At 41.5% G+C, this 23,776-nt stretch overlaps 1 protein-coding gene across 15 annotated transcripts in view; it reads right to left on the minus strand.

Annotated features, from left to right (window-relative positions):
- PRG4 (proteoglycan 4) overlaps positions 1–23,776 on the minus strand; it is a 120,821-nt gene that overhangs the window by 47,086 nt on the left and 49,959 nt on the right. For 12 of the 15 annotated variants that reach the window (XM_083156756.1, XM_083156762.1, XM_083156768.1 and 9 more), the window contains 16 exons: positions 23,295–23,402; positions 21,978–22,085; positions 20,960–21,019; positions 20,690–20,758; positions 19,613–19,672; positions 17,994–18,062; positions 17,642–17,701; positions 15,278–15,346; positions 14,429–14,488; positions 12,600–12,668; positions 11,641–11,700; positions 10,563–10,631; positions 10,211–10,270; positions 7,625–7,693; positions 6,518–6,577; positions 1,436–1,504 (listed from right to left, as the gene is read on the minus strand). In XM_083156756.1, the coding sequence (XP_083012882.1) occupies positions 1,436–1,504; positions 6,518–6,577; positions 7,625–7,693; positions 10,211–10,270; positions 10,563–10,631; positions 11,641–11,700; positions 12,600–12,668; positions 14,429–14,488; positions 15,278–15,346; positions 17,642–17,701; positions 17,994–18,062; positions 19,613–19,672; positions 20,690–20,758; positions 20,960–21,019; positions 21,978–22,085; positions 23,295–23,402 (1,119 nt within the window). The remainder of the gene's footprint in view (positions 1–1,435; positions 1,505–6,517; positions 6,578–7,624; positions 7,694–10,210; positions 10,271–10,562; positions 10,632–11,640; positions 11,701–12,599; positions 12,669–14,428; positions 14,489–15,277; positions 15,347–17,641; positions 17,702–17,993; positions 18,063–19,612; positions 19,673–20,689; positions 20,759–20,959; positions 21,020–21,977; positions 22,086–23,294; positions 23,403–23,776) is intronic. The other 3 variants (XM_083156760.1, XM_083156761.1, XM_083156759.1) reach the window with 3 other exon arrangements.

A 23,776-nucleotide genomic window follows, 5' to 3' on the forward strand; every position in this document is an offset into this window, starting at 1 on the left:
AGGATCATCTGATGCCCAGTCACATTTGCCTCAGTGACAGGGGCGTCCTTTTTTTAAGGCAAAAAGCACGTCCCTGTCACTGAGGCATTGCTATGGGTGCCGCTTTTACAGCTTTTTTAATGGGCTTTTACAGCCTGGTGCTCGGCCCTGCCCCCTCCCCGCCCCCTCACTCTGGACCTTTTACATTGAGAGCCGGAGGCATAGCTCTCGATGCCTCGGACACCAATAGAAAAAAAACATTATGTAGTAAAAATGATTAAAATAATATAAAGCAAATACTTATAACACAGAATATGTGTCATAAGTATTTTCTTTGTATTTTTTAGTTATTTTAACCATTTATGACAGGGGAGGCTCTGCCTCCCCTGCCTCCCCTGACTGCACGTCCCTGCTGAACAGAGGCTCTTCATAAGGAAACAACAGAGGTTATCTAGTATGAAGGTAAAGTCATGTTTTTTTAATTATAAAATTGTGGACTGCAGTGATCTTTAAGTGACTTTGTGGTACCATAAGTTAGGTGCTGGAAAGGGAGGGTGTGTAAATCTATGAGTGGGAAGGAGTGTTTGGACTGCACACTTTAGTGCAATACATAAAGAAAAGTTGTTACAATGTCGAGATTGTAGGGCCACAGAAAATAGAGAAAATGCAGGTGCACACTCTATAAACACTACAATCATTGGTCAGAATCATAATAAATATAATTAATTTAACATGGTGTAAAATTGTGGTTCATACAGTAGCATATTTATTTGTCAGAAATATATGGGCCCACCTATATGGGTAAAAGCGCCCATATCAAACCTAACCCCTTCCTCACGGCGTAACAATAACCCTCCAGGGGTTAGTGACCATTGCTTGCTGCAAGACAGGGAATGGCCGTCAACATGCTGATTGGTGGATGGCTGGAGTTATCCACCAATCAGAATGCTGACAGCCATTCACTGTGAGTAAATGCAGAGATGGTGTGAGACCACAGAAGGGACAAGGTATGGTTTTTTGTTTCCATTTTCCCTGTGATTTGGTGTGGAGGGGTGGCAGGGCCCCAGTGCATTGCTTTGCTCAGGGCCTACAATGCTGCTAAGAAGCACCGCTGTGCAGAAGCTGCTGTGGCTACTCACTGCTGCGATCGCTGTAGCCGCAGCTTGGCCAGCATCATGAGCGGGCCAGTTCTATTGCAAATGACTTGGCCAGAAGAGAACTTTCCCTGCATGTCAGTCTGCCGCTGACAAGCTGATTCAGCCATGATTGGACTGGTGAACACCCTCAAATATATGATCTTGAACTATGTTTTAACATGAATGTAAAATGTACATTTTGAACCACAAATTTCATTAAAGTAAATTGGTGACTACTGTATACCGCAGACCTGATCGTAGCCACTTGCTATATGTTATTGCTCTCCAATATTCTGCATATGGACCATCAATATTATTACCTTTCAATTTTGGATCTTTGGGTTTTCCGTCTTTGTCATCATTAGGTGAGCGTGGCTTTTGATTTGGCCCTGGGAAATTTAGAAAAGTATTATTTTGATGATGATAATGTTTGTTTACAGTATGTGCAATTTATTGTGTTCATGTAAAAACAAAAGCACAATAAAGAAAGCACATACATACAGATGCAATGAATGTGCAGTATAAAAATGGTGGTAGGTAGATTGACTGGCCTATTAGTGTATACATTATATGTGCTAGAGCTATTGCCACACAGGATACTGAGCATGATACACAAAATATGGCTATAAAGGTAGTTCACAATCAGTAGCTCGGAGGTTGTCCTCCTGTACATCACAACCAACCTAACAAAAGTAACCCCTGCTTGTTTCTGGGTGATGTCATGATGTCTGGAGTATGGGGAACACTATCCGAGGCTGCAGGCGGAGCCATGAATGGTGAATCACAGCTTCTCAAAGGCCCATGTGAGGGCTGCTACTGCCTCATAAGCACAGCAGCCTCTCGCAGCCGTTCTTACTTTGGTAGTATTATCCATATGCGCAGAAGCTGCCGAAGCCACTCACTGCTGCCATTGCGGTAGCCACATGCGGCCTGTACACACTCAAAATAATATGATCTTGAACTATGTTGTAACATGAATGTAAACCTGTAAATGCAAATAATGAATGTAAAATGTAAATTTTGAACCACAATTTTCACTTAAGTAAATGAGTGGCCACTGTATATCGCAGTCCTGGTCATGGCCACTGAACCCGATGACCTATGAATAGTCACCCGGTATGACATTTGTAAGCATATTTAATGATCTCACACAAGTGCTCTGATACACACTGTCCCTGTTTTATTATTCTGTGCAGGGAAGAGTGCACATACAGTAAGCAGGATAACTTCCTAGTATACATGTACACCTAAATCACAATTATATGGGGTTTAAAGAGCACGAGATAGTAAAATATATTCTGCAGTAAGTGATACAGTGCAAAGTCATTCTTGTTTTACAATCAAAGTAGAGCTTTGTAAGCACCTATGTATTGTTCTCACCTCTGAGATTGTCAGCAGTTACTTTCACATGAGTTATATTTAGTGACTAATTTCCAACTATATGTGCTAAACATATATATGAACATTGCTTGGTGCAATTTGTACTGCAATACCATCATCTTTTATATATATATACAGTAAATGTGGAAAACCTGAAAATGCGGAACGCAGCAGTACACAACAAGAGACATTTTACCTTAAATCTAAAACATTGTTTGACCTACCATCAATGAACACCACGATTAAATCATACACATCTATACTAACGGATAAAGCTTCTTCTGAAGCAAAAAAACGTGAACGAAACAAGAGAAATCTATCCAGTGCAGAGGGCAAGGCTTTGAAATCATTAGCCCAATATGATGACATTGTAGTCCGCCCCGCTGATAAGGGGTGCGGAATAGTGGTCCTCAATACCACTGACTACATAGAGGAAGCAAATCGGCAATTACAAGATACTACTGTATACAGAAAATTACCGGCAGACCCGACACAGGGGTTGATAAAAGAACTGGATGCCACCTTGCGTAGGGGAGTAGAGAGAGGAACGATCACACAAAGAACACACTCCTCCCTCCTGAACACAATGCCGATAGTACCTATCTTGTATCTGGTTCCTAAGATCCATAAGCGACTGGTGAAGCCCCCCGGCAGGCCGATAATATCCGGCAGAGGCTCACTCCTTTATGATGTCACCAAATTCCTGGATGCACACCTTTAACCTCTCATCAAACCGGGCAAAACATATCTAAGGGACACAAGTATGTTTCTGGCCGAACTAAACAAAACAGATGTGACATCTCATGAAGTGCTCCTCTGCACAATTGATGTTATTAATCTTTACACTAGCATACCACATGAGCGTGGTCTCGCGGCTGTCAAAAGGTTTCTAACCGATAAACCTGCATATAAGGGACCTGACACAGAATTATTCTTAGAACTACTCAACCTGGTTCTGACAAGAAATTGCTTTGTATTTAACAAAGAAATGTACATCCAAATGCAGGGCTGTGTGATGGGGGCGTGTGTGGCCCCCACGTACGCCAATGCGTTCATGGCAGACCTTGAAACCAGTTTGTTCCTGACAAAAGAAGAACGCCTCTCAAAGATTGCCTTCTTCCGTCGCTTTATCGACGACATTTTTGTGTTATGGAGTGGTACAGCAAATTAACTAATCGACATGATGACATGGGTCAACAGTGCTGATTAACATATCAAATTCACATACAACTACAGTAACATAGAAATACCATTCCTGGATGATCTGGTGCAGCTGCGGGACAACATCATACAAACTACTATATACAACAAGCCCACAGACGGGAACTCTCTGCTATTGTCAACAAGCTACCACCCGGACCCTTTAAAAAAATCACTACCTTACTCCCAGTTCTGTAGAGTAAGGAGGATCTGCTCAACCACTGAAGAGGAGCAAAAACAAATGGCCCTAATGAAGAACAAATTTCTGGAACGAGGATATAGCCACAAATTGCTAAATGAAGCACTTGACAAAGTAATGTCGGTACTTGTTTCCTATCTGGGCGCCCAGGTTTTCTACATACGGCACCGTAATGAAATCGGATCGTACACATACACGATATTGAACGATGCGATGCGATCCGATTCGATTTCCCATAGGAAACAATGTGAAATGGCTCAACTTAGCCAAATTATCATAGGAACAATAGTAAATGGGCCAAAAACACCCCTGAACATTGAAATGTCCCCCCAAAAGTAGTTGACGCCACCCCGCCATCAACGTGAACCCGAAGCGTGTCGAGCGCAGCGGTACGCGTCCTCCGACCTTTTCATGCCCTACCATCCACTAGGGCGTGGAGTGAGAATAGAATAGTGTGGCGAGCGCAGCGAGCCCCCGAGCCCGAAGCGTGGCGAGCGCAGCGAGCCCCACGAGGGGACGCGGATACCTTCACAGTTATACGCGTCCCCTCGCGGGCTTCCCAGGTGTCCATGGCGACGCGGACACCTGGGAAGCCCGCGAGGGGACGCGTTTACCTGTGAAGGTATCCGCGTCCCCTCGCGGGGCTCGCTGCGCTCGCCACGCTTCGGGCTCGGTGGCTCGCTGCGCTCGCCACACTATTCTATTCTCACTCCACGCCCTAGTGGATAGTAGGGCATGAAAAGGTCGGAGGACGCGTACCGCCGCCCCTCGCGGGCTCGCTGTGCTCGCCACGCTTCGGGTTCACGTTGATGGCGGGGTGGCGTCAACTACTTTTGGGGGGACATTCCACTGCTCTGTGGGTTTTTTTGGGGTTTCTGGCCCATTTACCATTCTTCCCTATGCTGATTTGGGTAAATTTATCCATTTAACATTGTTTCCTATGGGAAATCGAATCGGATCGCATCGCATCGTTCAATATCGTGTATGTGTACGATGCGATGCGATCAGATTTCTCTACGGAGAATAGCATGGTGCGCAATTAACTTAGCGGGCGCCCAGATAGGAAACAAGTACCGTAATGTCTGTGCCTAAAACACACTTTGGGGAACCATCATCCAAAAACAACAAAAGTGACAAATCCATCTTCATCATGGACTATAATACTTCCAGCAAAGCGCTGACTAAGACAGCAAAAACATTCTGGCCACTTATAAAAAGGGACATTGATCTACTGCTCATACGAGATTCGGTCCTCACACCATGTTTCAGAAGAGGACACAATATTAAAGATAGGGTCATGAAAACTGACATGACAGGACATTTCCTTACCAAGAGACCGGGGAATTACCGTTATCTGGAACCAGGTCCCACATTCACACATCACCACTCCGGAAAAGTTTATAAAATTAAGAGGACATACTCATGTAACTCCTCGTTTGTTGTCTATCTGCTAAAGTGCTACATAGGCAAGACCACACACAAATTCAAGGAATGCATGGCAATGCACAAATGTGCAATTCGCCATGCTATAGAAGGCAAATCCTCCGATCAGCCGGTAGCATGGCATTTTTCTGAGGTGCGGCATGGACTGTCAACTCTGCGATACAAAATCATTGATGATGTGCCTATGTCCATAAGAGGAGGAAACACAGAGCGTCAACTCTTACAAAAAGAAGCTAGGTGGACGTATGAATTAAACACAGTTAGACCGAATGGGCTCAATGAGCAGTTAAACCTTAATTTCTTTTTGTAACAAGTGATCTAAAATCCTGTGCAACTATGTATTCATGTGGACTCTGTGACTGTTGCTTTTTGCAGTATATACGTCATCAGTATTGCCTTTCTTGATAGCCAGCACAACTTCTCACACTTTGATTAAATTTTTTTTGATTGTTTATATGAGTTACTTAGCAACACATTACCCCCGGCGATATGACGTCATGCACTGAGCGCCACCACAGACGCACACGCTGCGGGAAGGATTCACGTGCACTGGGCTTCTTGGTAAAGGGATAAAGGTATGTGCCTTTGTATTGTATCATGTACTTCTGATGAAAATTCATTTAACACAAATTGAAACGTTAAGCAAACTGCTGTCTCCTTGAGTTCTTTATCTACGCTGAGAGTGCCGCCAACCCCCTCAACATACAGTAAATGTATATATATATATATATATATGTATATATATATATATATATATATATATATATATAACTCACACAGTTTAGTGGCACTCACGTAACTTGCAAAATGACGACAATGGCTACTGTAGTACAGTCAACGTTCCGGTTATTTTAATAGCCTTCTATTAAAATAACAGAAACATTGACTGTACTACAGTAGCCATTGTCGTCATTTTGCAAGTTACGTGAGTGTTACTAAACTGTGTGAGTTATATGTGATCGCTGGGCTTCTATGCAAAAGTGATTATAGAGGGCACCCGTTCAAGTTGATCCTATTATTTGAGTGCTGGATATATTGTGGAGTATATATATATATATATATATATATATATATATATATATATATATATATATATATATATATATATATATAATTATCAGTAACATAACAATGTATTATACATTACATTACTAGTATGTTTATATTTTCACTCTCTAACCTCCTGGGGGCGTTTCTGTATCTTCAGGATCTTTGTCACCAGGACGCTTCTGATTTGGCTCTGAAATGGTACATTTAATGAGTATTATTTGGTTTTCAGTTGGGACTAGGATTCATATACAGCACATAAAATGATGACAGAAATAATAAATCAAACATTGTTGCTGTCACCTAAATATGCTTTATGTGTGTTTTGTTTTGATTTTTGTCACCAGAATCCAGGTAAAATGGAGATAGCTGGACATTGTGCTGCCAAAATTATACTGAAGTCTACGTAATCTGCAAATGCGATTTTAAATCTGTGTATGTTATTGCTCTCCAAGATTCTGCGAGATATGGTAATTGGGTCACCACCAAGTAGGTCGACAAGCATTAGGCCAACACCACTAGGTCGACATGCAGGAAGGTCGACATGGGTTAAATCGACAGGGTTATTAGGTTGACATGGGGTAGGTAGACAGTCAAATGGTCAATAGGGGTTTTTTTTACTGTTTTTTTGAGCCGACATGTGCCAAAAGGCGGTATTTCATGCCCTACCATCCACTAGGGCATGGAGGCAGAATAAAATAGTGTGCCGAGCGTAGAGAGCCATTCGAAGGGACGCTGTGTCTTAGTGTTTATGTTGACTGTGTCGACATTCGGGTGAAAAAAAAGAAAAGGTACTTGTTTAGTTTCACGGCGGCAGCATCTCAGTCGCAGCAGCGTCTGTGTCCCCTTGCGGGACTTGGTGGCTCGCCACGCTATCTAAAATCAACTCCATGCCAATGTGGATAGTGGGGGTATGAACCAATTCACATCGGCATGGACTTTATTTTAGATAGTTTTCCGAGCGCCGAACCCGGAAGTAGCGGGCGACCATGCTGCCACCGTGAAACTAAACAAGTACCAAAGAAAACAATGTCGACTTTTTCAATGTTGACCTTATGACCCTGTCGACATAATGGCCCTGTCGACCTAACCCATTTCGACCTTTAGTCATGTCATCCTTTCTGCATGTCGACCTTAAGTCATGTCGACCTAGTGGTGTCGACCTAATGCTTGTCGACCTACATGCTGGTGGCCTAATGATCCATTCCCGATTCTGCATATGGATGACCAATGTTATTACCTTTTAATTTTGGATCTTTGGGTTTTCCGTCTTTGTCATCATTAGGTGAGCGTGGCTTATCATTTGGCCCTGGGAAATGTAGAAAAGTATTATTTTGATGATGAAGTGCAAATTATTATATACATGTAAAAAACAAAACCACAACAAAGAAAGCACAAACGTACAGATGCAATAAATATGCAGTATAAATATGTGTGTACATTATATGTGCTCGAGCTATTGCCACACAGGATACTGAGCATGATACACAGAATAGGATAGCAACTTTTAAAATATCTGTATTAAAGTAGAGATGGCTAAAATAGTAGTTCACAATCAGTAGCTCGGAGGTTGTTGTCCTCCTGTACATCACAACCAACCTAACAAAAGTAACCCCTGCTTGTTTCTGGGTGATGTTATGTTGTCTGGAGTATGGGGAACGCTATCCGGGGCTGCAAGCGGAGCCATGAATGGTGACTTACAGGGCTGCTGCAGCCTCATAAGCACAGCAACCCCCCGGGCCCGTTTGACTCTGGCAGTATTGTCCATATGCGCAGAAGCTGCCTCAGCCACTCGCTGCTGCGATAGCTGTAGCCGCGGCCTGGCCAGCATTGAGTGGTGCGGTAAAAACTTTCCCAGCATGCTAGTCCACTGCTGACAAGCTGATTCATGCATAATTGGACTGGTGTACACACTCAAATAAATATGATCTTGAACTATGTATTAACATGAATGTAAACCTGAATAATGAATTTAAAATGTAAATTTTGAACCACAATTTTCACTAAAGTAAATTGGTGACCACTGTATACTGCAGTCCTGGTCATCGCCACTGAACCCGATGACCTATGAATAGTCACCCGGTATGATATTTGTAAGCATATTTAATGATCTCACACAGTGCCGGAACATATGAGTGGTTGGCCCAGGTGCAAAACTAAATTTTTTGGCCCTCCTCTTCCACTCCAACCCAACTCACAATATGCCACACAGCAGTGGGTGGCAGAAGTGCAATGCACCTGCTGCACCAATGGTAGTTTCGCCTCTGATCTCACACAAGTGCTCTGATACACACTATCCCTGTTTTATTATTCTGTGCAGGGAAGAGTGCACTTACAGTAAGCTGGATAACTACCTAGTATACATGTACACCTAAATCACAATGGTACTTGTTTCCTAGCACGGCGCCCGTCGTAGGTGATCGCATACCTTAAGTTAAGGTATGCGATGGACGCGACCAACACGATTTTAGGGCTATTTTAAGCCTTTTCCCCGACAATGAAAAAATTGCATCCATCGCATGCCTTAAGTTAAGACATGCAATGCGACCGATGCGATGGACCCAATTTTACATAGGGAACAATGTTAAATGGGCCAATGGACCCGATTTTTCATTGTATACCCACCCTTATGGGTATTTTACATGACAAATTCTCCCCCATTGTTAACGCCACCCCATGATGAACGCCAACCCGAAGCTTTGCGAGCGCAGCGAGCCCGCGCCCTCCGACCTTTTCATACCCCCACTATCCACGTCGGCGTGGAGTTGATTTTATATAGTGTGGCGAGCCCGAAGCGTGGCGAGCAGACGCGTAATATCTGTGAAGTAATGCGCGTGCGCTCGCCGCGCTTCGGGCTCGCTGCGCTCGCCACACTATGGGCCTTATTTTGGTTCATTCTTTCTGACAAAATCCTTCTTAGATGGACAAAACCATGTGCACTGCAGGGGGGCAGATGTAACATGTGCAGAGAGAATTAGATTTGGGTGAGTAATTTTGTTTCTGTGCAGGGAAAATACTGACTGCTTTATTTTTACACTGCAATATAGATCTCACTTTGAAGTAAAACCCAACCCAAATCTAATTCTCTCTGCACATGTTACATCTGCCCCACCTGCAGTGGACATGGTTTTGCCCATCTAAGAAGGATTTTGTCAGAAAGAATGAACCAAAATAAGGCCCTAGATGAGAATAGACTCCACGCCGACGTGGATAGTGGGGGTATGAAAAGGTCGGAGGAAACGTACATCGTGGGTTGGCGTTAGCAATAGGGAGGCATTTGACCCGGGAAACAATGAAAATTGGGGTCTGTGGGGCATTTAACATTGGGGCCAATGTAAATTCAGGTCTCAGGGACCATTTTACATTGATTCCAATGTAAAAATCGCGTCGATCGCATCACATGTGATTTGGTTGCATGCGAAGCAATCAACGCGATTTTTGGGGTCCCGATGGATACAATTTTTATCGCTGGCGCCGTGCTAGGAAACAAGTACCATCACAATTATATGGGGTTTAAAGAGCACGAGATAGTAAAATATATTCTACAGTAAGTGGTACAGTGCAAAGTCATTCTTGGTTTACAAATAAAGTAGAGCTTTGTAAGCACCTGTGTATTGTTCTCACCTCTGAGATTGTGTTCGCAGTTACTTTCACATGACATGTGTTATATTTACTAACCTATTTTCAACAATATGTGCTAAACATATATATGAACATTGCTTGGTGCAATTTGTACATTAATATCATCATATTTTATATATTATTAGTAACATAACACTGTATTATACATTACATTACTGGTATATTTATATTTTCACTCTCTAACCTCCTGGGGGCGTTACTGTATCTTCAGGATCTTTGTCACCAGGACGCTTCTGATTTGGCTCTGAAATGTGCAGTTAATGAGTATTATTTGGTTTTCAGTTGGGACTAGGATTCATATACAGTACATGAAAATGATGACAGAAATAATAATTCAAACATTGGTGCTGTCACCTAAATATGCTTTATGTGTTTTGTTTTTTTATTTTTGTCACCAGAAACCAGGTAAAATGGAGATAGCTGGACATTGTGCTGCCAAATTTATACTGAAGTCTACGTAATCTGCATATGTGATTTTAGATCTCTATATGTTATTGCTCTCCAAGACTCTGCATTTGGATTATCAATGTTATTACCTTTCAATTTTGGATCTTTGGGTTTTCCGTCTTTCTCATCATTTGGTGAGCGTGGCTTATCATTTGGCCCTGGGAAATATAGAAAAGCATTATTTTGATGATAAAAATGTTTGTTTGTTTACAGTACAGTATGTGCAATTTATTATGTTCATGTAAAACAAAAGCACAATAAAGAAAGCACATACATACAGATGCAATGAATGTGCAGTATAAAAATGGTGGTAGGTAGATTTCACAGGGACTGACTGTCCTATTAGTATATACATTATGGACCTTATCCTAGTTCACTCTTAGAGGCACATTCCTTCTCAAATAGACAAAACCATGTGCACTGCAGGTGGGGCAGATATAACATGTGCAGAGAGAGTTAGATTTGGGTGGGGTTCTTCTTCAAAGTGAGATCTATATTGCACAGAAAAAAAATAACTCACCCAAATGTAATTATATCTGTACCTGTTACATCTGCCCCCTACAGTGCACATGGTTTTGTCCATCTGAGAAGGAATTTGCCTCTAAAAGTGAACTAGAATAAGGCCCTATATGTGCTGGAGCTATTGCCACACAGGTTACTGAGCATGATACACAGAATAGGATAGCGACTTTTAAAATATCTGTATTAAAGTAGAGATGGCTAAAAAGGTAGTTCACAATCAGTAGCTCGGAGGTTGTACTCCTGTACATCACAACCAACTTTACAAAAGTAACCCCTGCTGGTTTCTGGGTGATGTCATGATGGCTGGAATATGGGGAACACTATCCAAGGCTGTATGCGGAGCCATGAATGGTGACTCAAAGCTCCGCAAAGGCCCATGTGAGTGCTGCTGCGGCCTCCCGCGGCCGTTTTGACTCTGGTAGTATTGTCCATATGCACAGAAGCTGCCGCAGCCACTCGCTGCTGCAATAGTGGTAGCCGCGGCCTGGCCAGCATCATGAGCAGCGCAGTTCTATTGTATATGGCCTGGCCAGGTAAAAACTTTCCCATCATGCCAGTTCACCGTCCATCTTTTATATATTATTAGTTACATAACACTGTATTATACATTACATTACTGGTATATTTATATTTTCACTCTCTAACCTCCTGGGGGCGTTTCTGTATCTTCAGGATCTTTGTCACCAGGACGCTTCTGATTTGGCTCTGAAATGTACAGTTAATGAGTATTATTTGGTTTCCAGTTGGGACTAGGATTCATATACAGTACATGAAAATGGTGACAGAAATAATCATTCAAAGATTGGTGCTGTCACCTAAATATGCTTTATGTGTTTTTTTTGGTCACCAGAATCCAGGTAAAAACCCATGTCGACCTTATGACCAGTCGACCTTCCTCAAGTCGACCTTTATGCAAATTCGACCTTAAGTCATGTCGACCTTGGCCCATGTCGACCTTAAGTCAGGTCGACCTTCCTGCCAGTCGACCTAATGACTGTAGACCTAAGTTCATTCTAATAGATGACCGCTTCCCATTTTAAATCTGTGTATGTTATTGCTCTCCAAGATTCTGCGGGATACGGTCATTGGGTCACCACCAAGTTGGTCGACAACCATTAGACCGACACCAATAGGTCGACATGCAGGTAAGTCTACATGACATTATGTCGACATGCAGGAAGGTCGACAGGGTCATTAGGTTGACATGGGGAAGGTAGACAGTCAAATGGTTAACATGGTTTTTTTTTTAATGTTTTTTGAGCCAATGTGCCGACAGGCGGTATTTCATGCTCTACCATCCACTAGGGCCTGGTGGGAGAATAAAATATTGTGCCGAGCGTAGCGAGCCATGCGAGGGGATGCGGTGCAATGTTTGAGTGTTTATGTTGACTGTGTCGACAGTCAGGTGAAAAAAAAAGAAAACAATGTCGACCTTACCCATGTTGACCTAAGACCCTGTCGATATAATGACCCTTTTGTCCTAACCCATGTTGACCTTTAATCATGTCGACCTTAAGTTGTGTCCACCCAATGCTTGTTGACCTACATGCTGGTGACCTAATGATCCATTCCCGATTCTGCATATGGATGACCAATGTTATTACCTTTTACTTTTGGATCTTTGGGTTTTCCATCTTTGTCATCATTAGGTGAGCGTGGCTTATCATTTGGCCCTGTGAAATGTATAAAAGTATTATTTTGATGATAATGTTTGTTTACAGTATGTGCAATTTATTGTGTTTATGTAAAAACAAAACCACAATAAAGAAAGCACAAACGTACAGATGCAATAAATGTGCAGTATAAATATGTGTGTACATTATATGTGCTCGAGCTATTGCCACACAGGATACTGATCATGATATACAGAATAGGATAGCGACTTTTAAAATATCTGTATTAAAGTAGAGATGGCTAAAATAGTAGTTCACAATCACATAGCTTGGAGGTTGTTGTCCTCCTGTACATCACAACCAACCTAACAAAAGTAACCCCTGCTTGCTTCTGGGTGATGTAATGTTGTCTGGAGTATGGGGAACCCTGACCGAGGCTGCAGACGGAGCCATGAATGGTGACTTACAGCTCCGCAAAGGCCCATGTGAGGGCTGCTGCAGCCTCATAAGCACAGCAGACCCGCGGGCCCGTTTGACTCTGGCAGTATTGTCCATATGCGCAGAAGCTGCCTCAGCCACTCACTGCTGCGATAGCGGTAGCCGCGGCCTTGCCAGCATTGAGTGGTGCGGTAAAAACTTTCCCAGCATGCCAGTCCACTGCTGACAAGCTGATTCATGCATAATTGGACTGGTGTACACACTCAAATAAATATGATCTTGAACTATGTATTAACATGAATGTAAACCTGAATAATGAATGTAAAATGTAAATTTTGAACCACAATTTTCACTAAAGTAAATTGGTGACCACTGTATTCTGCAGTCCTGGTCATGGCCACTGAACCCGATGACCTATGAATAGTCACCCGGTATGACATTAGTAAGCATATTTAATGATCTCACACAGTGCCGGAACATATGAGTGGTTGGCCCAGGTGCAAAACTAAATTTTTTGGCCCTCCTCTTCCACTCCAACCCAACTCACAATATGCCACACAGCAGTGGAGTTGATTTTATATAGTGTGGCGAGCCCGAAGCGTGGCGAGCAGACGCATAATATCTGTGAAGTAATGCGCGTGCGCTCGCCGCGCTTCGGGCTCGGTGGCTCGCTGCGCTCGCCACACTATATGAAGATAGACTCCACGCCGACGTGGATAGTGGGGGTATGAAAAGGTCGGAGGAAACGTACCGCCGACCCGCGCAGGCTCGCTGCACTCGCCACGCTTCGGGTTGGCGTTCATCGTGGGTTGGCGTTAGCAATAGGGAGGCATTTGACCCAAGAAACAATGAAAATTGGGGTCTGTGGGGCATTTAACATTGGGGCCAATGTAAATTCAGGTCTCAGGGACCATTTTACATTGATTCCAATGTAAAAATCGTGTCGATCGCATCACATGCGATTTCGTTGCATGGGATGCAATCAACGCGATTTTTGGGGTCCCGATGGATACAATTTTTATCGCTGGTGCCGTGCTAGGAAACAAGTACCATCACAATTATATGGGGTTTAAAGAGCACGAGATAGTAAAATATATTCTACAGTAAGTGGTACAGTGCAAAGTCATTCTTGGTTTACAAATAAAGTAGAGCTTTGTAAGCACCTGTGTATTGTTCTCACCTCTGAGATTGTGTTCGCAGTTACTTTCACGTGACATGTGTTATATTTACTAACCTATTTTCAACAATATGTGCTAAACATATATATGAACATTGCTTGGTGCAATTTGTACTTTAATATCATCATATTTTATATATTATTAGTAACATAACACTGTATTATACATTACATTACTGATATATTTATATTTTCACTCTCTAACCTCCTGGGGGCGTTACTGTATCTTCAGGATCTTTGTCACCAGGTTGCTTCTGATTTGGCTCTGAAATGTGCAGTTAATGAGTATTATTTGGTTTTCAGTTGGGACTAGGATTCATATACAGCACATGAAAATGATGACAGAAATAATCATTCAAAGATTGGTGCTGTCACCTAAATATGCTTTATGTGTTTTTTTTGGTCACCAGAATCCAGGTAAAATAGAGATAGCTGCATATTGTGCTGCCAAAGATATACTGACGTCTACTTAATCTACATACAGTATGTGATTTTAAATCTGTGTATGTTATTGCTCTCCAAGATTCTGCGGGATACGGTCATTGAGTCACCACCAAGTTGGTCGACAACCATTAGACCGACACCAATAGGTCGACATGCAGGTAAGTCTACATGACATTATGTCGACATGCAGGAAGGTCAACAGGGTCATTAGGTTGACATGGGGAAGGTAGACAGTCAAATGGTTAACATGTTTTTTTTTTTTATGTTTCTTGAGCCGACATGTGCCGACAGGCGGTATTTCATGCTCTACCATCCTTTAGGGCCTGGTGGGAGAATAAAATATTGTGCCGAGCCATGCGAGGGGATGCGGTGCAATGTTTTAGTGTTTATGTTGACTGTGTCGACAGTCAGGTGAAAAAAAAAGAAAACAATGTCGACCTTACCCATGTTGACCTAAGACCCTGTCGATATAATGACCCTTTCGTCCTAACCTATGTTGACCTTTAATCATGTCAACCTTAAGTTGTGTCCACCTAATGCTTGTTGACCTACATGCTGGTGACCTAATGATCCATTCCCGATTCTGCATATGGATGACCAATGTTATTACCTTTTAATTTTGGATCTTTGGGTTTTCCGTCTTTGTCATCATTAGGTGAGCGTGGCTTATCATTTGGCCCTGGGAAATGTATAAAAGTATTATTTTGATGATAATGTTTGTTTACAGTATGTGCAATTTATTGTGTTTATGTAAAAACAAAACCACAATAAAGAAAGCACAAACGTACAGATGCAATAAATGTGCAGTATAAATATGTGTGTACATTATATGTGCTAGAGCTATTGCCACACAGGTTACTGAGCATGATATACAGAATAGGATAGCGACTTTTAAAATATCTGTATTAAAGTAGAGATGGCTAAAATAGTAGTTCACAATCAGTAGCTCGGAGGTTGTTGTCCTCCTGTACATCACAACCAACCTAACAAAAGTAACCCCTGCTTGTTTCTGGGTGATGTAATGTTGTCTGGAGTATGGGGAACCCTGACCGAGGCTGCAGACGGAGCCATGAATGGTGACTTACAGCTCCGCAAAGGCCCATGTGAGGGCTGCTGCAGCCTCATAAGCACAGCAGCCCCCCGGGCCCGTTTGACTCTGGCAGTATTGTCCATAAGCGCAGAAGCTGCCTCAGCCACTCGCTGCTGCGATAGCGGTAGCCGCGGCCTGGCCAGCATTGAGTGGTGCGGTAAAAACTTTCCCAGCATGCTAGTCCACTGCTGACAAGCTGATTCATGCATAATTGGACTGGTGTACACACTCAAATAAATATGATCTTGAACTATGTATTAACATGAATGTAAACCTGAATAATGAATGTAAAATGTAAATTTTGAACCACAATTTTCACTAAAGTAAATTGGTGACCACTGTATACTGCAGTCCTGGTCATGGCCACTGAACCCGATGACCTATGAATAGTCACCCGGTATGACATTTGTAAGCATATTTAATGATCTCACACAGTGCCGGAACATATGAGTGGTTGGCCCAGGTGCAAAACTAAATTTTTTGGCCCTCCTCTTCCACTCCAACCCAACTCACAATATGCCACACAGCAGTGGGTGGCAGAAGTGCAATGCACCTGCTGCACCAATGGTAGTTTCGCCTCTGATCTCACACAAGTGCTCTGATACACACTATCCCTGTTTTATTATTCTGTGCAGGGAAGAGTGCACATACAGTAAGCTGGATAACTACCTAGTATACATGTACACCTAAATCACAATGGTACTTGTTTCCTAGCACGGCGCCCGTCGTAGGTGATCGCATACCTTAACTTAAGGTATGCGATGGACGCGACCAACGCGATTTTAGGGCTATTTTTAGCCTTTTCCCCGACAATGAAAAAATTGCATCCATCGCATGCCTTAAGTTAAGACATGCAATGCGACCGATGCGATGGACCAAATTTTACATAGGGAACAATGTTAAATGGGCCAATGGACCCGATTTTTCATTGTATACCCACCCTTATGGGTATTTTACATGACAAATTCTCCCCCATTGTTAACGCCACCCCATGATGAACGCCAACACGAAGCTTGGCGAGCGCAGCGAGCCCGCGTCCTCCGACCTTTTCATACCCCCACATCGGCGTGGAGTTGATTTTATATAGTGTGGCGAGCCCGAAGCGTGGCGAGCAGACGCGTAATATCTGTGAAGTAATGCGCGTGCGCTCGCCGCGCTTCGGGCTCGGTGGCTCGCTGCGCTCGCCACACTATATGAAAATAGACTCCACACCGACGTGGATAGTGGGGGTATGAAAAGGTCGGAGGAAACGTACCGCGACCCACGCAGGCTCGCTGCGCTCGCCACGCTTCGGGTTGGCGTTCATCGTGGGTTGGCGTTAGCAATAGGGAGGCATTTGACCCGGGAAACAATGAAAATTGGGGTCTGTGGGGCATTTAACATTGGGGCCAATGTAAATTCAGGTCTCAGGGACCATTTTACGTTGATTCCAATGTAAAAATCGCGTCGATCGCATCACATGCGATTTGGTTGCATGGGATGCAATCAACGTGATTTTTGGGGTCCTGATGGATACAATTTTTATCGCTGGCGCCGTGATAGGAAACAAGTACCATCACAATTATATGGGGTTAAAAGAGCACGAGATAGTAAAATATATTCTACAGTAAGTGGTACAGTGCAAAGTCATTCTTGGTTTACAAATAAAGTAGAGCTTTGTAAGCACCTGTGTATTGTTCTCACCTCTGAGATTGTGTTCGCAGTTACTTTCACATGACATGAGTTATATTTACTAACCTATTTTCAACAATATGTGCTAAACATATATATGAACATTGCTTGGTGCAATTTGTACTTTAATATCATCATATTTTATATATTATTAGTAACATAACACTGTATTATACATTACATTACTGGTATATTATATTTTCACTCTCTAACCTCCTGGGGGCGTTTCTGTATCTTCAGGATCTTTGTCACCAGGTTGCTTCTGATTTGGCTCTGAAATGTGCAGTTAATGAGTATTATTTGGTTTTCAGTTGGGACTAGGATTCATATACAGTACATGAAAATGATGACAGAAATAATAATTCAAACATTGGTGCTGTCACCTAAATATGCTTTATGTGTTTTGTTTTTTTCTTTTTGTCACCAGAAACCAGGTAAAATGGAGATAGCTGGACATTGTGCTGCCAAATTTATACTGAAGTCTACGTAATCTGCATATGTGATTTTAGATCTCTATATGTTATTGCTCTCCAAGACTCTGCATTTGGATTATCAATGTTATTACCTTTCAATTTTGGATCTTTGGGCTTTCCGTCTTTCTCATCATTTGGTGAGCGTGGCTTATCATTTGGCCCTGGGAAATATAGAAAAGCATTATTTTGATGATAAAAATGTTTGTTTGTTTACAGTACAGTATGTGCAATTTATTATGTTCATGTAAAACAAAAGCACAATAAAGAAAGCACATACATACAGATGCAATGAATGTGCAGTATAAAAATGGTGGTAGGTAGATTTCACAGGGACTGACTGTCCTATTAGTATATACATTATGGACCTTATTCTAGTTCACTCTTAGAGGCACATTCCTTCTCAAATAGACAAAACCATGTGCACTGCAGGTGGGGCAGATATAACATGTGCAGAGAGAGTTAGATTTGGGTGGGGTTCTTCTTCAAAGTGAGATCTATATTGCACAGAAAAAAAATAACTCACCCAAATGTAATTATATCTGTACCTGTTACATCTGCCCCCTACAGTGCACATGGTTTTGTCCATCTGAGAAGGAATTTGCCTCTAAAAGTGAACTAGAATAAGGCCCTATATGTGCTGGAGCTATTGCCACACAGGATACTGAGCATAATACACAGAATAGGATAGCGACTTTTAAAATATCTGTATTAAAGTAGAGATGGCTAAAAAGGTAGTTCACAATCAGTAGCTCGGAGGTTGTCCTCCTGTACATCACAACCAACTTTACAAAAGTAACCCCTGCTGGTTTCTGGGTGATGTCATGATGGCTGGAATATGGGTAACCCTGACCGAGGCTGCAGATGGAGCCATGAATGGTGACTTACAGCTCCGCAAAGGCCCATCTGAGGGCTGCTGCGGCCTCATAAGCACAGCAGCCCCCCGGGCCCGTTTGTCTCTGGCAGTATTGTCCATATGCGCAGAAGCAGCCGCAGCCACGGCCTGGCCAGCATTATGAGAGGCGTGGTAAAAACTTTCCCAGCATGCCAGTCCGCCGCTGACAAGCTGATTCCCGCATAATTGGACTAGTGTACACACTCAAATAAATATGATCTTGAACTATGTTTTAACGTGAATGTAAACCTGTAATTGCAAATAATGAAGGTAAAATGTAAAATTTTGAACCAAAATTTTCACTAAATTGGTGACCACTGTATACTGCAGTCCTGGTCATGGCCACTGAACCCGATGACCTATGTATTGTTCTCACCTCCGAGATTATGTCAGCAGTTACTTTCACATGAGTTATATTTAGTAACTCATTTCCAACAATGGGGGAAATTTACTAAAGGAAATTTGTTAAAAAATATGTGTATTTGTATCCAGAAATACACTTATTTTTGACATTTACTATCCCGAAAATACGTCAATTCGTATTCGTATTGATAGCACATCAATACGAATACGAATTGCCGTATTTTCGGGATAGTAAATGTCAAAAATAAGTGTATTTCTGGATACAATTACACCTATTTTATTTTATTTTTTTACAAATTTCCTTTAGTAAATTTCCCCCAATATGTGCTAAACATATATATGAACATAGCTTGGTGCAATTTGTACTTCAATATCATCATCTTGTATATATTATCAGTAACATAACACTGTATTATACATTACATTACTGGTATATTTATATTTTCACTCTCTAACCTCCAGGGGGCGTTTCTGTATCTTCAGGATCTTTGTCACCAGGACGCTTCTGATTTGGCTCTGAAATGTGCAGTTAATGAGTATTATTTGGTTTTCAGTTGGGACTAGGATTCATATACAGCACATGAAAATGATGACAGAAATAATAAATCAAAGATTGGTGCTGTCACCTAAATATGCTTTATGTGTTTTTTTGTCACCAGAAACCAGGTAAAATGGAGATAGCTGGACATTGTGCTGCCAAATATATACTGACGTCTACTTAATCTGCATATGCAATTTTTAGGTTCTATATGTTATTGTTCTGCAAGATGTTGCAGGTATGCGTCATTGGGTCGACCACTGAAGGTCAAGATGGCTTAGGTCGACACGTGGAACAGGTTGCCAGGACTAGAAGGCCTACACAAGGATAAGGTCGACATGAGTTTTTCACCCCCCCCCCCCCCCCCCGAAATTCAACATAGTCAACAATGGACACTGTCTAAGTGCACCGTGTTGCACTGCATGTAGCGTGACCAATCCCAGTGGGATCCTGAGATTTGGCCCCAAAATCACAGGTTTTTCAATCCCGAGATTGTTGTTTCCAATCCCGAGTTTTTGGGATTAGACTGTTTAGGCAGCACTTGCTCAGGCGTTGCCCAACTGTTCTCGACCTGGAGTGCGGCTCTGCACGGCGTGATGTGTTGTCAGAGGTCGCACCTCCCACCCTGCCTGCTCCACTGCCGCCTACCTTGCGCTCAGGGTGGCACCTCCGTACCACTCCCCGGCTACATTAACTGCCCTGCTCCCCAGATGCTCCACTCGCTGGACCGTCCATAAAGGTAATTGTGCTCGGCTGTCGGTTGGGGTGTGGGAGGCAGAGTTATTCTCCCTCCACCTGCAGGGCTACAAAAAACCTTTTGACTGTCGACCTTTCCATTGTCAAATTAATGCTTGTGTCAACCTTCCAACCCTGTTAACCTTAGCCATGTTGACCTATTTCATGTGTCGCCCTAAATCATGTTGACCTTCAGTATCAATATGGGTCAACCCAATGACCGTATCCCGACTCTGCATGTGGATCATCAATGTTATTACCTTTCAATTTTGGATCTTTGGGTTTTCCGTCTTTGTCATCATTAGGTGAGCCTGGCTTTTCCTTTGGCCCTGGGTAATGTAGAAATGTATTATTTTGATGATGAAAATTCATTTTTACATCATGTGCAATTTATTATGTTAATTATATTGTTATTGTTCTATGTTATTATATGTGGGGTGATGATGTTGTAAATGAGTACAAAACATGCAGAACACTGCAATATACATCACAACAAGTACATTTAATTATTTATGTTTTCACTCTCTCACCTGTTGGAGGGTTATCTGGATCTTCAGGATCTTTGTCACCAGGACGTCTTTTATTTGGCTCTGAAATCATGTTTAATATGAATATTTTTGTTTTCAATTGGCCCATACACAGAAGATAGAAATTATTTTAGAAACTTTGATGCTATCAACTTCTTTAGTTTTTTTAATTTTTTGCTTGTAATTAGACACTTGTTAAAATGGTTGTACACATTGCTGCAAAATGTACCATACTTCTATGTACAGTAGTGAATAGCTGTCAGTACTCTTGTAAGAACTGTAAAACCAGACATCAATCAATCAATCAACATTTCAATATTTCTAAATTATCCTTCCAAACCTCTAATATTTAAATTATTTACTGAATTTTCATCTAAGCCTAACTACATTGTACCGTAGTGAAGGATGAATACATAGAACATGTAGAGTGATAGACAATATATGTAAATATACAGTATAAGCAGGAGAAAACATAAGTGGGTGTCAAAATGGGAACAGCACTTCCGTACAATTGGTAGAGATGAAAGAGTTAAGTTTGAGGATGAAGATACCTCCAGACCAATCACTCTATGTGAGTGATAGAATATCTTTGAAGAGATTAAATAGGCAAAAAATTAAAAATAATATTATGTATATATATATATATATATATATATATATATATATATATATACATATACAAACACACACACACACACACTAGTAGTAGGCCCTCTCAAAGCAAAAGCTTCAAAAGCTAGTCTGCTACCTTCTGTTTTTGTGCATGTGTGAGAAGAAACAGATATAGGGCCTTATTCTAGTTCACTCTTTCTGACAAAATCAGAAAGAGTGAACTAGCATAAGGCCCATAGTTTCACTATCTGCCAGCAGATGCCAGTGATTCAGAGACTCGCGGACACGACATATATATATATATATATATATATATATATATATATATATATATATATATATATATATATATAATTATGTGACAGGTGGTTGCTTGATGGCATAGGGACTTATTGTTTCACATTCTCACCTCCTGGAGAGGTTTCAGGATCTTCAGGATCATCATCACCTTCTATAATCTTCCGGGTTTTGGGTTTCTTTGGCTTATTATTTTTGTCTTCTGGCTTCCGTTTTGGATCTGCAATTGTACATAATAATAATAATAATAATAATAATAATAATCTATTTAGAACATTATGAGGCTTATTTATACAAAATATTTGATGCGATTAAGGTTTTTGAAGGCTGTTGGGAATTTAGTGTGTGCAGTTAATTTAGTGTGTGCAGAGCCCCTACAATGTCTGTTTAAACAATGTGGTCACAAGCCATAGGGCACCCCAAAACTAGGAAAGGTGAGTGCCGATGTTAAATGTATATATTGTTTATTAGATTAATTTTTTAAATTAGTCTTATTGTGGTCACATTCTCTCATGCACCCTGCTTCAACTAAGATTCCATAGCTTATGTTAACCATTTCCCTAGATGATTAGTGACAGGTGTGTTGCTAGCTGCTCACCTATAAAAGCAAAGTGTGCTGTGAGCTTCAGACCAGATAGCATGCCTGGAATCAAACATTGATGTGATAGCTATGTGTATTGTAGCCATTTTCAGCTATAGTGGTAGGACCTGTAGAAAAGTGGGGTCCCGTGAAGGGGGCTGCAGGCTTAAATGCATTGATCAATTCATGAACCAAATCTCCAATTTATTATCAGTTAATTTAGTGTGTGCAGAGCCCCTACAATGTCTATTTAAACAATGTGGTCACAAGCCATAGGACACCCCAAAACTAGGAAAGGTGAGTGCCGATGTTAAGTGTATATATTGTTTATTAGATTCATATTTTAAATTAGTCTTATTGTGGTCACATTCTCTCATGCACCCTGCTTTAACTAAGATTCCATAGCTTATGTTAACCATTTCCCTAGATGATTAGTGACAGGTGTGTTGGTAGCTGCTCACCTATAAAAGCAAAGTGTGCTGTGAGCTTCAGACCAGATAGCATGCCTGGAATCAAACATTGATGTGATAGCTATGTGTATTGTAGCCATTTTCAGCGATAGTGTTAGGACCTGTAGAAAAGTGGGGTCCCGTGAAGGGGGCTGCAGGCTTAAATGCATTGATCAATTCATGAACCAAATCTCCACTATTTATTATCAGTTAATTTAGTGTGTGCAGAGCCCCTACAATGTCTGTTTAAAAAATGTGGTCACAAGCCATAGGGCACCCCAAAACAACTAGGAAAGGTGAGTGCTGATGTTAAGTGTATATATATATATATATATATATATATGATTATGTGACAGGTGGTTACTTGATGGCATAGGGACTTATTGTTTCACGTTCTCACCTCCTGGAGAGGTTTCAGGATCTTCAGGATCATCATCACCTTCTATAATCTTCCGGGTTTTGGGTTTCTTTGGCTTATTATTTTTGTCTTCTGGCTTCCGTTTTGGATCTGCAATTGTACATAATAATAATAATCTATTTAGAACATTATGAGGCTTATTTATACAAAATATTTGATGCGATTAAGGTTTTTGCAGGCTGTTGGGAATTTAGTGTGTGCAGTTAATTTAGTGTGTGCAGAGCCCCTACAATGTCTGTTTAAACAATGTGGTCACAAGCCATAGGGCACACCAAAACTAGGAAAGGTGAGTGCCGATGTTAAGTGTATATATTGTTTATTAGATTAATTTTTTTAATTAGTCTTATTGTGGTCACATTCTCTCATGCACCCTGCTTTAACTAAGATTCCATAGCTTATGTTAACCATTTCCCTAGATGATTAGTGACAGGTGTGTTGGTAGCTGCTCACCTATAAAAGCAAAG

The sequence above is a fragment of the Crinia signifera genome, chromosome 8 (assembly GCF_055691185.1).
Source record: "Crinia signifera chromosome 8, ASM5569118v1, whole genome shotgun sequence".
Classification (NCBI taxonomy): domain Eukaryota; kingdom Metazoa; phylum Chordata; class Amphibia; order Anura; family Myobatrachidae; genus Crinia; species Crinia signifera.